The 16,627-nt window shown below is 50.4% G+C and overlaps 1 protein-coding gene across 1 annotated transcript in view; it reads right to left on the reverse strand.

The window, feature by feature from the left end:
- Positions 1-16,627, reverse strand: part of pex5lb (peroxisomal biogenesis factor 5-like b) — a 25,552-nt gene that overhangs the window by 5,639 nt on the left and 3,286 nt on the right. Inside the window, exons 3-8 of the mRNA XM_005754243.2 lie at positions 6,570-6,684; positions 5,251-5,466; positions 4,119-4,239; positions 3,749-3,836; positions 3,200-3,298; positions 953-1,072 (exon numbers count right to left, since the gene is read on the reverse strand). Coding sequence (XP_005754300.1) covers positions 953-1,072; positions 3,200-3,298; positions 3,749-3,836; positions 4,119-4,239; positions 5,251-5,466; positions 6,570-6,684 — 759 coding nt within the window. The remainder of the gene's footprint in view (positions 1-952; positions 1,073-3,199; positions 3,299-3,748; positions 3,837-4,118; positions 4,240-5,250; positions 5,467-6,569; positions 6,685-16,627) is intronic.

Raw genomic sequence — 16,627 nt, forward strand, 5'->3', positions numbered from 1 at the left:
ACACACACACACACACACACACACACACACACAGACACACACACACACACACACAGTGTTACAGTGAACTCTGCGGTGGCGTTTTAACAGGTGAGTTATGAATAATGACTAATAGACGTTTCTGTAATGCTTCACAGGCTCCACCCTTTCCCGCCTCTCTGCGTGTTAACATGTGTGCGCTGACATTTCACCTTCCTGCCCATCTTTTTATTGAAAACAGTTTCCCAGCATGCACTGGGGCAGTCATTAATAATGTCAGATTACTGCTGCGCTGGATGTTTGGCCGCTTTAATCTGCAGCTGGCTTCAGATCAGCTGTGGGCGCCTCAGTAATCCCGCTCTAATCCCTTCTCTGCTCAGGTGTTACATCATGGCGGCGTGGAGGTGACGCTAACACGCTACCAAACATCTGCTCACACACATGAACACGGCGCAGACGTCTGCTGCCTTTTTGCTCGTCCCCCCTCGGGTCACCTCCGGTGTCACAGACTCTATCTGCGGCGTTAGCGTCGCGCTGCAGCGCTAACTGCAGCGCTAACTGCTCAGAGTAAGACTGGATCTGAAATGTCGTCACGCACACGTCTGCCGTATTCAGCGAGCTGCTGCGGAGACACTGACAGCTCACGCTCGTTCGTCTCAAACGTTGGTTTGTGTGAATCCAACTTTCACTCAGTGCTTTCTGGAATTCTGGGATTTTTCCTGTTTTTCCAGATTGTCTGTGTGTGCATGCCACATTTACATATCTTTGTGGGGACCACAATTTGGCATGTTACTATACCTGTGGGGACCAACAGCCCTAATGGGGACGAAATGTGTCAGGGTTACAGTTAGGTTATGGTTAGGTTTGGGTAAGCAGCTGGGAAAGCATTATGTCAATGAGATGTCCTCACTGAGATATGAAAACACAACTGTGTGTGTGTGTGTTTCTATCTGGAGGCTTGTTCTGAGCTCACCTTCTCTGCAGGTGAGACAGTGGGCGGGACCGGCTGCTGGTCCTCGGAGTCCTCCAGCCAGTTCCTCCGAGCGAGCTCCTCCCACTCAGCCTGCATCTTGTCCCAGAACTCTGTGTCCGACTGTCAGACAGGAAGTAGACAGACAGATGCTGAAAGGTAAACGGCTCAGACCGCCATGGCGTACCCACGCCCGGCTCACGCAGAGCACAGAGGCTCAGACCTCCTCGCCCACCTCCTTTCTCTTTTAGGCTTTTGACGCAGCTGACTCCTTTCAATGGGGAGGAGCAGCAGGAGCTCTACTCCGACAGCCGGGCCACCTGCAGAGGACGCTCCTCTCTGCCGCTCGTATCTGTGACCTCGCAGTTTGTGACGACAGGACTGCAGAGCAGCGAACCCACAGCTTCACCCTCTAAACAGGGACTCGGTCGGTTTGCCTCACCTTGTATGTGAGGAGCAGGATTTTAATTCTGGATTTAACAGGAAGCCAAAACAGGAGAAATCTGCTCTCTTTCTAGTCCCTGTCAGGACTCTTGCTGCAGCATTTTGGATCAGCTGAAGGCTTTTCAGTGAGTTTTTAGGACTTCCTGATAATAATGAATTACAGTCGTCCAGCCTGGAAGTAATAAATGCATGAACTAGTTTTTCACTCAGACATGAGGACCTGGTCTGTGCTGCCACATGTCTTTAAAATAAAAATCCAGTGTTGTTTCCTGCACGCTGCAGTATGGCCGGGAACAGTAATGTGTGCAGGGCAGCGGTGGGATTTATGCACACGTGAAAGGTCACAGTTTAAATGTGCAGCGCCGTATAAATACTGGATCAGGACGCCGTCCATCATTAAACACTCGTCTGCCATGAATATGAAAGCGGCGCGTCTGGTTACTGGACCAGAGCGTCTTGAGCCGCCGTGAATATCAGTGCTGTCAGAGCCAATCAGCTTCAGAGAGGAGGCAGCGCAGCAGGCAGAGCGTCCTGCAGGAGGACACCGGCCGGGCGAAGAAGAGTCACGCTTTCACGTCACGTGCGGGTTTTCACCGCGTTACCTGCACTCAGCTGCACGCTGTCAGACTCGGTGTCAGCGACATCGATGTTAATAAAACGATAAATCATCATCATCCTCACGCTCGAATGAAACACAACTGATGAAGCTGCAGGTGAATCGCAGAGACCTCACAGCAAAACTGATCTGAGAACACCTGCGGACGCTCAGGTGACAGGAAGTACACGCCATCTGTTTCTGAGCATCAGCTGACTCTGAGCGGCAAGACAAGAAGACGAGAGTTTCCTCCTGTCAGTATGTCACAGACGAGACTCAGAGCGAGGAGACGGGGGAGCGAGGAGGCGGGGCTCGGCGTGAGGAGCGTTCGTTCGTGACATCAGTGTGACGAGGGCTGTGTCCCAATTCAGGGTCTGCAGCCTCAACGATCCTCAAGGGCCGTGTACTCAAAGACCGCTAAGGCCGGAAGTGCGAGGCTTGTGAAATGGGCGGTCTAGCCTCTGTTGCGCTGCCCAGGTTGCCTAGCAACCATGATACTAACAGCTGGAAACGTGTCATACAGCTGTGTTTGACAGAGATGAAGGAGAAAATCTTTTGTTCATTTGTTTGTTTCTACATGAGCTTTGATCATTCTCTGTAGGATTAAGAAATGAACGGCGTTTGTGGGAAACGCTACGTCCAGATGAACAGAATCAATCGGCAAAGTCATGTGACATCAGTGACGTTTGTACTAACTTGGTTTTAAAGCCTTTACTTTAAAATATTCGCCGTTCAATCAGCTTCAGAGAGGAGGCAGTCTGCTGAGTGAATATTTCAAAGTAAAGGCTTTAAAACCAAGTTAGTACAAACGTCACTGATGTCACATGACTTCGCCGACATGTGGCCAACAGGAATGTTTAATGTTCTTCGTTATTAAACATTTGCACATAAATAAGTGACATAATATTCAGTACTTACTTAAAGTTTACTCTTCGGCCGCCCCTCATCCACCGTTCTTTTTCGGCAAAATTATCCACACCCACCGCCGCGCTATGCATTCTGGGATATGTTGGGCCACGAAGTCTACACCGCCATGTCCTTAAATTTAGGGAAATGAAGGACGCATTTGAGGGCCGCATTTCGAGCATCCTTTGGATTGGGACAGCCTTCGGCACGTCGCTGTGACGTAATCGGCCTTGAAATGCAGCCTTTAAGGCTGCAGACCCTGGATTGGGATACAGCCGAGGACGCCCGTGTCAGCGTGTTCTTACCTCCACAGCAGCTTTCGCCCGGACAAACTCGTCCTCCAGAGACTCGTTCCTGAGCAGCAGAGAGCGAGTCCGTCTGCGCTGCCGGGACGCCCCGCAGTCCTGAAAGCCCACGCGTGCACACACACACACGTGCACGCACACACACATGCACATACACACGTGCACACACAGCAGCAGGTCAGTGTGAAGGAAAACAAAGTGACTGGGACAAAGTCACAGCTGCATCTGATGCTCCTCGGCTAACCTCCAGCGGTCTGCACTCGTTTCTCCCAGGCTGCCTGAACTGCACACTGTCACTACAGATGGCAGACACACCGGGCCTGATCTCAGTCACTTTTGGCACTCATCTCTCAGTCAGAGCGCTCGCTAACATCGTGCCGTGGTTCAAAGGTCACGATGAGGCGAGCGCGAGGCTGAGCTGCAGCAGCCAAACTCACCGTGACTCAAACCCACACCAGGGTCTCCAGAGCAGCACCCGCAGTGTGTACTCGCACACGGGTGAGCAGATGCAGTACTGCAGTAGTATTTGCAGCATGAGCAGTGGCTGACCTGCGTTGAAGAAATGAAGTCGAGGTCGTCGAAGCTGTGGATGTTGAAGCTGTTCTTGGTCAGCGGGTCGGTTTTAAACTCTGCCGACCTGAAGGAGAACAGCACAGTGTTAAAGGGGACCTGCTGGTCCTAATTTTGTCAGTGTCTTCAGGTGAGCCAGAAGCTCCGCCTCCACCTTTCTACTCTCGGACCTGTGTGATGCCAGAGAGTACAGATACCCTTTTATGGTGATCCCAAGTTTAGAAACTCAGATGTTCTGTTTGTGCAGGAAGCTGGTTCAAAGTGGGCGGAGCTAAAACTGCGAGTTTGAGACAGAGGACGAACCCAGTGTGAGGTCATTCTGAGCCGGGATCATGCAGAGCTACGTTACCACAGCAGTTCACTGGACGAGTGATGGGAGGTGCATCTCTTCTCGTATCTCCTCCTGCGCCCGCCGTCCTCCACGTCCAGGTTCACCTCCTCCCATTTCTCCAGAGGAGACGACAGGCTGACTGCAAACACAACAACATACCTGAGGTCCCATTATTATTCCTGGTGTGTGTGTTTATCAGTAATGAAGATGAGACAAGCTTCAGCCAGTAAAAACACAACATGGGAAGTGCAGCTGGGTGTAAACAGGAAGTGGGAACTCATCACAGTAAAAGCTGCGATTAAAGATGCTGCTCCTCACGACTCGGTGAGTTTAAAGCTTTTAATGAAATGAAGCAGTGCGAACCAAAGTGATGAAGGCCTGAGTGTATTGATAGATGGCTTTATAGCAGACGTGGGGCAGAGCCACACTTTTAGCTGATTTATTCGTCAATGACAAATTAAAGCTGAAAATCTGCCACAGTCTCAGAAACAGGTCCACAGGTGAACCCGGAGCTGTGGGTACCTGTGGACGCCTGAGGGCAAAGAAAGGCTCACGCTGCGAGCTTTGAGGTCTGACAGGTCCAGCGTGGCGAGACGGCGTTCAGTCCTCAGGAGGCAGCAGCTCACACGTGCTGGAACAAGCCGCGTCATTTCATGTTCGGGCTTATTTACGACGATGAATTTATGATGAAGACACTTTCCCATCGTTCACAGCTCCTGCTCCTCCTGCTCTCAGGCTGAGCTGCAGGTTTGAGCGTCTCTGGGCCAGATGTTGCTGCAGCTGTGGATGACGGCGTGCACTTTCAGTAATAAATATGACTACATGTTGTAATCGGCTATTCTCCCGGGGCGTCTCTAGAAGACGCACAATCCCTCCACAGGGATCAAACTCAGTGAAGCTCGGGTTGAGAGATTGAAACCGTCTTTGGTCATGTGACTGTGGTCTGAAGGAGGCGGGGTCAGTCTGCTGCCTCACCTGCTAATCAAGGTGAGCGGATCACCTGAGAACTGAACACAGACCCTGCTCGCTGGCCTTGTCTCGCCTTTTAGATCCACGAACACAGAGACTCAGCCGCTCGCCTCCTCGCTGTCACGTGATAAAAACTGATGATGATGATGGCGTCGGGTTCAGGCTGCTCTCTGAGACTCACCTGAGTCCAGGGAGATCCTCTCAGGTGTTCTGGGACTAGCGGGCAGGTGTTCCACCTGCACCTGGATCAGCTCCGTCTCCTCGGGTTTGGCTCGGCGTCGCGGACTCTTCGAGCTGCCCTTCTTCCTCAGAGGGCTCCTCCTCCGCTCCTTGTTGCTCCCCCCGCTGCTCTCCCCCAGCTCGCTGAGGTCCACCAGATCCAGAGCTGTGGACAGAACTGCAGACAGCGGGAGAGGTGGACTCGTTACCCCGACAGGCTCACTGTCTGTGAGAGCGGTCGGCCCTTCACTTTGGTGTGGATAACAGACAATAACAATACTTAACTCAGAAGTCAGAAGATTAGTGCTCAGAGTGCTCTGAGTACTCTGAGTACTCAGAGTACTCACAGCATCACAGTTTCGAGGTTATTTAAAACAGATTTACTGCCTCGGCTCAGCCTCGGAGGCCGACGAGCTCGGTTAGGACAGGGCGCCTCCTACACGCACGACCAGCTGGGACTGAGACGCTCTGGCCGACCTGCAGCGTTCGTTCATCACGGCGTCCACGAGCTGGAGGAGGTGGCTGTGAGGAGGCGTCCGTGTCCACCCACCCTCATCAGTGAGTTTAACCATCGAGCCTTCAGCGGTGTTAGAGGAGGGTTACAGCAGCGCTCAGACGTGTTCTTGTCACCGCGCTCAAAGACGAATAAAGTTTGAATTGATCCACGACCAATAACAGAACGCGTGACTCTGTGACCTCTGAGCGTCTCCCTGCAGCCCGGAGCCCAGGCTCGGATCAGATAGAATTTCAGCCACACCACCTCCTCCCGTCCTTCCCCTCCCCTCGTCTTCCACAGCTCAGCGGGGCTCCTCCTCCTCCTCCTGACATGTCGACAGTTTTTATGTAAATGCAGAAAGAAGCAGCACAGCAGCCTGAGTTTAATGTGAGGAGGAGGACAGAGCAGACAGGAGGACAGAGGAGGTCAGAGGTGCTAATTAATGGCCGGTGTACCTGCTGAGTCGGAGGTGACAGATGGTTCACAGAGGAGGAAGGAGGACGGCCAAGGGCGGAAAGTTAGAGGAGTGCAAGAAAAGAGAGGAGATCAGAATGAGGGGAGGTTACAGGAGGAGGTTTCTTCTCACAGCTCAGTCATGTTTAGCAAATTAAATAAAACAGAAATGGATCAATAATGTTTCCCCTCGTTTCTCCTGCACGAGGGCTGAAAAAGAATCCTCACACTGAGCAGGAGGAGGAGGTGGAGGAGGAGGTAGAGCCCCGCTGAGCTGTGGAAGACGAGGGGAGGGGAAGGACGGGAGGAGGTGGTAATTAGCGGGAGTCTACCTGCTGTGTTGGAGGTGAGCGGTCGGGCGGAGGGGGTGTCGCTCCGGGTCTCCGACAGGAAGTCATCGATGGAGGGGCTCAGTAGGGGCCGGCTCTCCTGCTGCTCCCCGACCAGCTGGAGGGCAGAAACAACGGGTTAGAGCAGACCCCACCCCAAGGCACATACTGTAAGGTAAAGACTCCACAACAATGCAGAGAAACCCAACAATCATATGACCCCCATGAGCAAGTGCTTTGGTGACAGTGGGAAGGAAAAACTCCCTTTGAACAGGAAGAACCAGGCTCAGCGAGGGGCGGGGCCATCTGCTGGAGAAGGACAGGATAAAGACACGCTGTGGAGGAGAGACAGAGACTCTTAACAACTAAAGATGAGTTTGCTGCTACGTAGGACTCTGCATGTCTCTGGGTGGCTTCGTGTCCAGAGGTCAGAGGTCACGTTTGACACCATCAGCTATGGTTACACTCTGTCAGGACCTGTGAAAGTGAAGCTAAAACATGAAGCAGAAATCTACGCCGGCTGCTTTTAAAAGGACGGCTCAGTCAGGTGACAGGATGGAGCGGAGGAGGCGGAGCAGCTTTTAGGGCCCTGCAGTGATTGCAGGAAGCCGGCGCGGCAGAGCGAGCCTGTCACATTATGAAAGGATGATGAGATAACTGGTCCAAAGGTAATGAATGTGTCTGAATGAGGCACAAACATGTCGCCTCCACACGCTGGTGTCTGAGCGGAGCCTCCTCACAGCGGCACGACTCAGACACACAAATAAATCACAGCTGCCGCTGATTTCACCGGTGAATGTCTCGTTCATCCGAGCCGCTGCTGAGGGAGCAGGAGAGGCTGAAAACGGCCTGCAAAACACCAACCGTGTGATGGAGCACATGCCCATGCCTGTGTCACAGCAAACCTTCAGCACCGCTCGAGCAGCAAATGAGGCGCTGCGTTCTGCACCGCAGGCGCAATCCGTGGGCGCGGTGCGCTCCCGGCTCTGACCGGGCTCTGTTACACCTGCAGAGGAGCCAGCTGGTGTGGAAACACCGGTGGATATGTCTGTGAAGGTTCTCAGTCATCCAGGTCATCGTAGTCAAAGGAGCTTGCAAAGAAAAGCGTCTGGACTTCTTTAAGTTTCCTGAAGACGTTTCATCCGAGAAGCTTCTTCAGTTCAAAGGTCAAATGGCCGAGAGTCCCAGATTTAAACCCAGTGGGACTCTCGGCCATTTGACCTTTGAACTGAAGAAGCTTCTCGGATGAAACGTCTTCAAGCAACTTAAAGAAGTCCAGACGCTTTTCTTTGCAAGCTCCTTTGAAAACACCGGTGGACAGATGTGCCCAACAGGCCGCTCTGCTGCCTGCCAGCTCTGAAGCATTCTGGGAAGTGTTAAATCCCAGTCTGATGCCAGATCACAGATTATTTTATGTGCCTTCCTAATCCTAATCCACAGCGCTGTGTGCGCCACATGTTTAATCCCGTGAAGAGGCGAGCAGCACCGCGCAGATTCACTGTGAACTGATCGCTTCAGAATAAAGGCCCAAAGGAAAAAGGATATGAAACAGCACGGATCAGGAAACATATCCGAGATCATAAATCCAGAATGAGATGGGAGGATAATCCAGAGATAAAACAGCTTCAGAGTTTTATCAGCTGAACCAGGAAAAGTGGAGGGAAAAGTCTGGATGTGACACAGAGCGATGCTTAAAACCGTAACGTCGCTGGATGACTTCCTGACCACGTCGCAGGAAGAATGGCCAAGGAGGCGTTTGCTGTTTCAGGGCGTTCCTTTGTCATCGGGGATGAATCGGTCTCACAGTTGTGTGAGTCACGAATCTTCCCAGCTTCCTGCACATGTTCATCCTGCTGCTTTAGTTTTAAAGGTTTCGATGACCTCGGTGAATCCTCACTGCCGTGTCTGGAACAGAAAACTCTCCCGAACTCCAGCAGGGATCCGACTCTGTGCCCAGGACGAAGGACGAGGTCTCCTTTTCCGACCTGGTGAGGTCTTTCAGCTCATCCTCAGAGTTCATCTGACACAACAAACACACCGACGACACTGTTCTGTCTTCCTGTCGCTGACAGATGATATTCAGATCATTTTTCAGTGGGCTTAGGGTTACAGTGAGCGTCCGGTAAAAGTGTCGACGAGGAGGAAAGAGGAGAGCGGTCAGAGCTAAATGACTTTGGTACTGCGTTTAAAAGCCGGGGACAGCGCGGGCAATCGCAGCGCCGCGGCAGCTGGCAGCGATGAAGTTTCTCTCTGAGCGGAGCACAGTAACGGCAGCTGCAGCAGAGCGGAGGGTCAAAGGTCGGTGACATGATCACACTGAAAACTGCGTACTCTGCAGACGGGAATAAGACGGTTGTTCACTCAGACTAAACCTGAGAAGTCTGACAGCGGCGGCGGGACCGTGATGCACAAAGAAATGTTTCAGCAGGGCAGTAAACGCGCTGACCTTTGACCTGCTTGCTGTGAGCAGGAACTAAATGTCGAGTTGCGAGGGGGAACAAACAACTACGGTGGTCATGCCAACCTTGGTCATCATGGGGAGGAAGGGGTTCCCTTCAGAGGATGTCTTTTTTACCAGGAAGCTCCTTCAGCAACAACCTTTTCCCCTACGACAGGCAGACGGGCAGGGTCGCCGTGATGGGCGGAGCCAGAGGCGGCGAGTCGTGATGTTGTGTCAGTCTGTGCAGAAAGGCTTCAGGTTTCACGCTGGCAGCTTTTCCGTCCGGCTCAGTGGCGACGAGGACGTTTCTGATCTGAAGCTGAAAACGAGGAGACTCACCAGAGCTCTCATCTGTGCACGCTGTCCACCTGTACCCGATCTTTCTGCCGCTCGCAGCAGGTCCGTAAATAATTTACATTAAAGTTTATCTGAAGAATTTCTAGAACAATCAAGATCGGTAACATTACAGAAAAACACTGAAATATACACAACGATGGGAAAGTACAAGAGGAAAAAAGAGACCTCTACTCATGCTGGGCTCCTGGGAGGACAGCACGAGAACAGGAAACAAAAAACTCCTCTGCACAGAAAGCACATAAATGTCCACAGAACAACATTATGGAGCACGTGACCAGCCACAGGGTCGGGTGGGGGGTGAGGAGTAGGGCTGCCACGATTACGTCGACTATCAAAATCGTCGACGACTGATTTAATAGTCGACGCGTCGTTTGAAGCTTTGTAAGATCCCAAAAGACGCAGGAATGAGTAGTAGGATTTAAGAGTGTAATAACGGACTGAAACAGAAGATGGCAGCACTGCATGTACAAGGATGCCAGCTGCCGTTAAACCCCGAAGAAGAAGAAGCTGTGTCCCAGAATTCATAGCGCAGCCCAGCTCAGTTTCCAACAATGGCGGCAGCTAGTTAGTTTTAATATTACTCTTATTATTCTTTCTGGGTCACAAAATAAACGTTTAACATATTTTCAGGCGAGAATGTAGCTGTGTAAACCTCAAATATCTGCTCAGTTTATCAGGACACCGCATATTTTCAAAAGTGCTCCGACGTTTTCGGAGACGTCTGTTACCCACTAGCTCAATAGTTAGCCGGGGGCTAGGCTAACTAGCGCCGTGAGAACACCGGACTCCCGGCAAATCGTTTTCAAACCCACCGCCGTCTTTCGCTACTCAGGTTAAACATGATATATGAGTCACTTAGATAACTTAAACATGTTATTGTTTGGCTTTTTTCAGTATTTTATTTGTTCCTGAGTAAATCGGTTTGTCTGAGATTAAAGTTATAGTTTTTACACAGCTGAATAAACCTCAAGCAGACAGCTGATTATCAGAAGTGTGAGATGCTCCAGAATTTACTCCGGTGTCCTGTTATATTTTAGATAGCAAGGAGTTTATTAAACTTCACCGAAACAATCTGCAAATTTCATTAAAATTTAATAAACTATCATCTTGTCTTTATTTTTAGTTAGCACCTTAAACACTTACAGCTGTAAGCGAATGATAGTTATATAAGAGCAGATGCTGCTGGTGCAATAAGCTGTAGTTTCACGTCCAATGGATGATGATCTGATTAGTCGACTATCACAATAATCGTTTGTGGCGGCCCTAGTGAGGAGTCATCCGAAGCAGCACAGCAGCCATCCTGACCAGTGCTACCATTCCAGTGCGGGCTCAGACCCGCCGTGTTCCCAGGAGGCAACAAGCATCGAAGGCGTTTGGAAGAGGAGGGGGGACGAGTGGGTATCAGTGTGTGTGTGCGTGTCCAGAGTTCAGCTGAGACAGTGTCCTTCGCCCCGCCAGGCTAAGTAAACAGTCTTCCAGCCAACCCAGGTGGCCTTGCATGGAATGGGAAGAACAGTCTAAACACAGTCGTTATCAGGGTGTTGTTGTTCGGCTCCAGCCTTGAGACCACAGGTAGATGTCTTCAGCATCCTCGATCGACAGTCCCGCCAGGCACACGATCCTCCATGTCTGCCACCCGTCCATCATGTATCCGGCAGGGAAAGTCCCTCCAGGGCACTCGGGCTCTCCCGAGCCCAGACTTCTCGTTAAAGGGTGTCAATAGCATTCAGAGACCAGTTGATCAAATCTGACTGTGAGAGAGTGTTCAGGGAAAGTAATATACACGAGACGAGACAAGGACATAAGAACTAAGCAGGGAAGATAAGGGAGAGGAGAAAAGTGCGACGGCCTTCGCCCAGGGCCAAACGAGAGCCATTCTGTTTTATTCTGCAGAGGGAAGTCATACGTAAACGAGATGGCTCTGTGATGTCAAAGGAGCTTGCGAAGAAAAGCGTCTGGACTTCTTTAAGTTGCTCGAAGACGTTTCACCTCTCATCCGAGAAGCTTCTTCAGTTCTAAGGTCAGATGGTGGAGAGTCCCAGATATAAACCCAGTGGGAGTTTCCCCCCAAAGAGGCTTTAGCTGCTGAAGACAGCTAAGCTCAGCTCTCTCTGACCATCACTCTACTGCACATGTGCAGTAACATCGGGCGTAAATGGAAACATAACAGACATCCAAAGACATCCAGCTCCCTGAAACCTGGACTAACCTCAGCAAAATACATCTGTGAATAAATATAATTCAGGCACGAGAACCGCGATAAGGTCCGATCCACTAAAACTCTGACCCGGCCCTGCGGAACCTGCAGCTCAGGTACGACAGGTGAGCTGGTTCACCTGCTGCCGTTCAGAGGGAGGAATGGCGAGTCGTGACGAGCGCCAGCGGGCAGAGGAAGGCGAGCTGAGAGCGAAACGCGCCTCTGTGAACTCGGCAGCTGTAATCAATAAAACATCATCTGCAGTTTTATTATTAGAGCCGTGATGGAGGCCGAAAGCAGCAGCGCCCCACCACCACCATCATTAATGGATGACTCGCTTAACACAGACATCACGCTACAGCGAGTGACCGAGGGGCACGCCACGTTCAGAGGTGGCTCCAACATATATGACATCACTCTAGGTCATGTTTACGTGAGTGGACGCTCTGACTCCACACTCAGGTGTAGGGCAGCCTCACGCCGCGCTCTAAAGGTACTTGAGATAAGGACACATTTCAAGCGTTACACAGTGATTGGACAGTTTTTGTGATGTCATCCTGCATCAGTGGGACAGTTCCTGCTCTCCAAGAGCTGACAGAGCAGCGGAGTAACTAAAGTAATGGGTAACTTTTTACTGAGGAGTAAATCCATGATGACTCAAAAGAGTAGTTCAGAGAGCATCAGTGATCAGATTATTCAACCAGGAAGGATGTCAGCCGGACTACATGGTTCTACTGTGATTCTACTGTAAAAATAGAAGACACACAGTAGAAACTGAGAACGTATCTGTCTCCATCTCTCTGTTCTCTCTCCCTCACTCTGTGTGTGTGTTGTGGAGATGCTGTCAGACTATAAATAACCTGCTGTTGTGCTGAGCAAACAGTCCTCCATCAGTGCTGCTGCAGCACATCCTCAGTGTGCAGCCAGACTACTGCAGTACTCTGCTGATACTGCAGTACCTATTAGTCACGGGGAGTCTGAGAGCTGCCCTCCATCACACTTTGCGTCTTTTTTTTAATGACACATGGGCCATGAAGCGGCTGTAACAGCTGATCACATAAACAGAAGTCTGCTGTCAGACGGGCGGATGCTGGGGGAGGTGGAGGGGTGATGCCTTTAGTGTCGCTCAGTAAATAAAGCGCAGGTTCAGGCGCGGTGGGGAAACTGTGCCAAGGACGTGAGCTGACCCCAGAGAGATTCAGATCCTCCCGCAGCGCTGCTGCTAATTAATCTTGGATGAGTTTCCCCCCGTGGCTCTCCCAGCTCCAGCCGTACTGTAACTACAGCAGAGGACGCCGAGCGGCAGCCTGCAAACGCGCTCGAGCTCAGGGCAACAAAGAGTCTGGGTGTAAACAACGGCAATGCTCTCAAACACACCGCTGCCCCACCATCTTCCCGCCGACTGAGGGCCGGAGCCCTCACGGATCATCAGGGATCACCGTGCTTCTCCACAGCACTGAAACAAGCCCTGCTTTGTTCAGGCTGGCCTCTGAGGCCCTGAAGGCATCCCGCCGCGTCCATGCCCAATGATCAGATCCCTGAGGACCTCAGCAACCTCCTGTTCTTTGGAGATTCTCAGTTACGTTTTACGCTGGTTTCACAAACAGCAACAGTACTTCTGTTCTCTTTAGAAACTCAAACACAGTAACGTGAGGCCTGTGAGGACTCACTCTGCTTATTTTAGACCCACGTTTCTGTCCGAGTCCAGATCAGAATCCTTCCACACCAACAGACGGGTTAAAAGAACACAGCCTCCTCTCCACCAACACCTTTCTCTGCCCTTCTTCTGACGGGAGACAAATGATGAGGCGGACCGCCGTCCTTCCCTCACAGCAGGTCAGTTTGTTCTCGTTCTGCAGTGTAAAATCGCTTTGATCTTTCATATTTGCCACGAATTGCCAGGACAGGCAGTCTGCTAGCACCAGCCAGACACCTTTGACATAAACACACATGGTAGTTCTGACAGGTGGGTGGAAAACCCCTCGTCCTCAGATGGACTCACAGGTGCTGCTGATGACCACTGAAACTTTACTGGCCTCGTTTGGTCTTTTCCAAAACACTCTGACCCCTGAAAACTGGGCGGTCACTGAGGCGTCAGATATTTCTAGTGTTTAACTGCGTCCCAGCTGTTTGCTTCTGTCTCGCTCAGTGTGCACAGGTGAAGTCGATTCAGAGGAATCACGAACACCTGAGACATGACCTCGTAAACTCCGCCTCACATCTGCAGCACGCCACTCTGCTCAGTGGACCGAAAACCACAATCTCCCAGGAGGCTGTGTGCATGTGTGTGTGTCACTGGGATCAGGCTGAACACTTCCTGCAGCAGCACTGGAGGAAGGGAAGCTTCAGCAGTGCTGAAGCTTCCCTTTCACCGAAGTTAATGAACAAACGTATGAGACCACACGACCCTGAATGCACCACAGGTGGAGAAACATGGCGGCAGCATCATACAGTCGCTGAGCTCGCTTACTCCATGTTTGAAAGCTGGTTGAAATGGAGCAAAAGCAGAAGTGTGAGGCCTAAAACTCTACTCCAGTGTTAATGAAGGATCCTCTCAGCTCGGAGAGCTCTCACTCTCACACGTGGAGCTGAAGCTGTTTGGAAATGATGATGGAGCAGCGAGAGCGGCGGTTTGTCACAGTGCAGTGATTAAATCATAAATCTGCCTGCTCTGCGGCAGCTTTACGACCCTCCACCGATGACAACCTGCACATCGTTTCAGTCCCTGCAGGAGCATCACAGGCAGATTCCCACAGTTCTGCAGGCCGCAGTCTGAGCACAGAAGCCCAGACATCCTCCAGCAGGTGAGTCCCAGCTCTGCCCCGGGGTCAGGACATGAAATGGTCCAGGGGGTGCTCTGGGCAGATGCTGAACCCTCCCTCAACTGGATCCTCTTAGAGCTCCTCTGATCCCGCAGACGCATTTCATTCATTTGACTCTGAATGCTGAGCTGTGACATCCACTTCCACCACTTTCTGATTCACAGACATTTGAGCAACAAAAACATTTCTCTGCAGAAGCATCGGAGAGACCAGTCCAGCACCTCTTATGATCACAATATCTGATTTTCAACACCCCACTTCCTTTTTTACTCTTTTTACATGTGATGCTTTGTTCACAGCAAACGCTGCCTGATTGTCAAGTAAAAATATTTCTCCCACAAACTTTTTCTCCTTGTGCTGAAACGTGTCATTCATTCAGCATTTCACATCACGGTCGCTGACCAGAACTGAAAACCCAAACCACAGCCCTCAGAAGGCCCATCTGCCAGCACAGATGGACATCCATCCAACCAACCGTCCATCAATTCATCCAACCGGTCATCCATCCAACCGTTCACCTATCCATCCATCCATCCATCCATCCATCTGTCCACCCATCCAACGGTTCATCCATCTATCCATCCAACCGTTCATCCATCTATCCATCCATCCATCCATTCAACCAACCATCCATCCATCTGGTCATCCATCCAACTATCCATCCATCCATCCAACCGTCCATCCATCTGTCCATCTGTCCATCCATCCATTCATCCATTCAACCAACCATCTATCCAACCGTACATCCATCCATCTGCCCATCCATCCAACCGTCCATCAATTCATCCAACCGGTCATCCATCCAATCTTTCACCTATCCATCCATCCATCTGTCCATCCATCCATCCGTTCATCCATCTATCCATCCATCCATCCATCCATCCAACCAACCATCCATCCATCTGTCCGTCCATCCATCTATCCATCCATCCAACCGTTCATCTATCCATCCATCCATCCATCTATCCATTCATCCATTCAACCAACCATCTATCCAACCGTCCATCCATCCATCTGTCCATCCATCCAACCGTTAATCCATCCATTCAACCAACCATCCATCCATCTGTCCGTCCATCCATCTGGTCATCCATCCAACTATCCATCCATCCATCCATCCATCTGTCCATCTATCCATTCATCCATTCAACCAACCATCTATCCAACCGTCCATCCAATTCAATTCAATTCTTTATTTATTTGTCACACGTAGTTATAGCTGGTACAACATACAGTGAAATGTTTTTCCTGGCTAAAAAAGTACTCCCCCCGACTGTGCAGACATGCTAAAAAGGATTTTACATATCCATCCAACCGTCCATCAATTCATCCAACCGGTCATCCATCTATCCATCCATTCATCCATTCAACCAACCATCTATCCATCCATCTGTTCAACCAACTATCCATCCATCTGTTCAACCAACCATCCATCCATCTGTCCGTCCATCCAACTATCCATCCATCCATTCATCCATTCAACCAACCATCTATCCTACCGTCCATCCATCCAACCAACCGTCCATCCAACGGTCCATCAATTCATCCAACCGATCATCCATCCAACCTTTCACCTATCCATCCGACCATCCATCCATCCATCCATCCATTCAACCAACCATCCATCCAGCCTAGGGCTGGGCGATATGACCCAAAATTCATATCTCGATATTTTTTAGCTGGATGGCGATATAAGATATATATCTCGATATATTTTTTTTAAAGCCATAAAGTAAGAACAAAAAGAGAGTTCTTAGTCAAAGCTGTGTCCCAGATGTCACACAGGCACTTTTATTAACATAGAGCGTAGATGTACATAAAATTTACTCGAAAATAAATTATGAGCATTTATTAAATAATAATGCTCCATAAATAAAAGAAAACAATGTTGTTTTTGTGCATAACAAAAAGCTCACAAATGTGCAGTCAAAATGTAAACTAAAAGACGAGCACAATAACAAAGACAGATTTCACAGCTGCTCTGTTCCCAACTTGTACTGCGTGACTGACAGCCTGGAGTTTGTAATCCACTTCGCAACCACGTCTCTTAACAGGTGCCATTTATGGTCCTTATACACAGTAAGGTAATATTACGTTGAAGCACAGTACGTATCACTCCGCGAGGCTCAGCCGTAATGCTCCGACAATCCATCAAGCGGTGCAGCTCCGTAGCTCACCAAAGTCGTACTAAAACATTTTTTGACAGATTGCTGAGCGCCGTGTTCCACATAAAATCGGTTCGCGG

The sequence above is a fragment of the Pundamilia nyererei genome, unplaced genomic scaffold (assembly GCF_000239375.1).
Source record: "Pundamilia nyererei isolate P.nyererei 1_Seehausen unplaced genomic scaffold, PunNye1.0 scaffold00527, whole genome shotgun sequence".
Taxonomy (NCBI): domain Eukaryota; kingdom Metazoa; phylum Chordata; class Actinopteri; order Cichliformes; family Cichlidae; genus Pundamilia; species Pundamilia nyererei.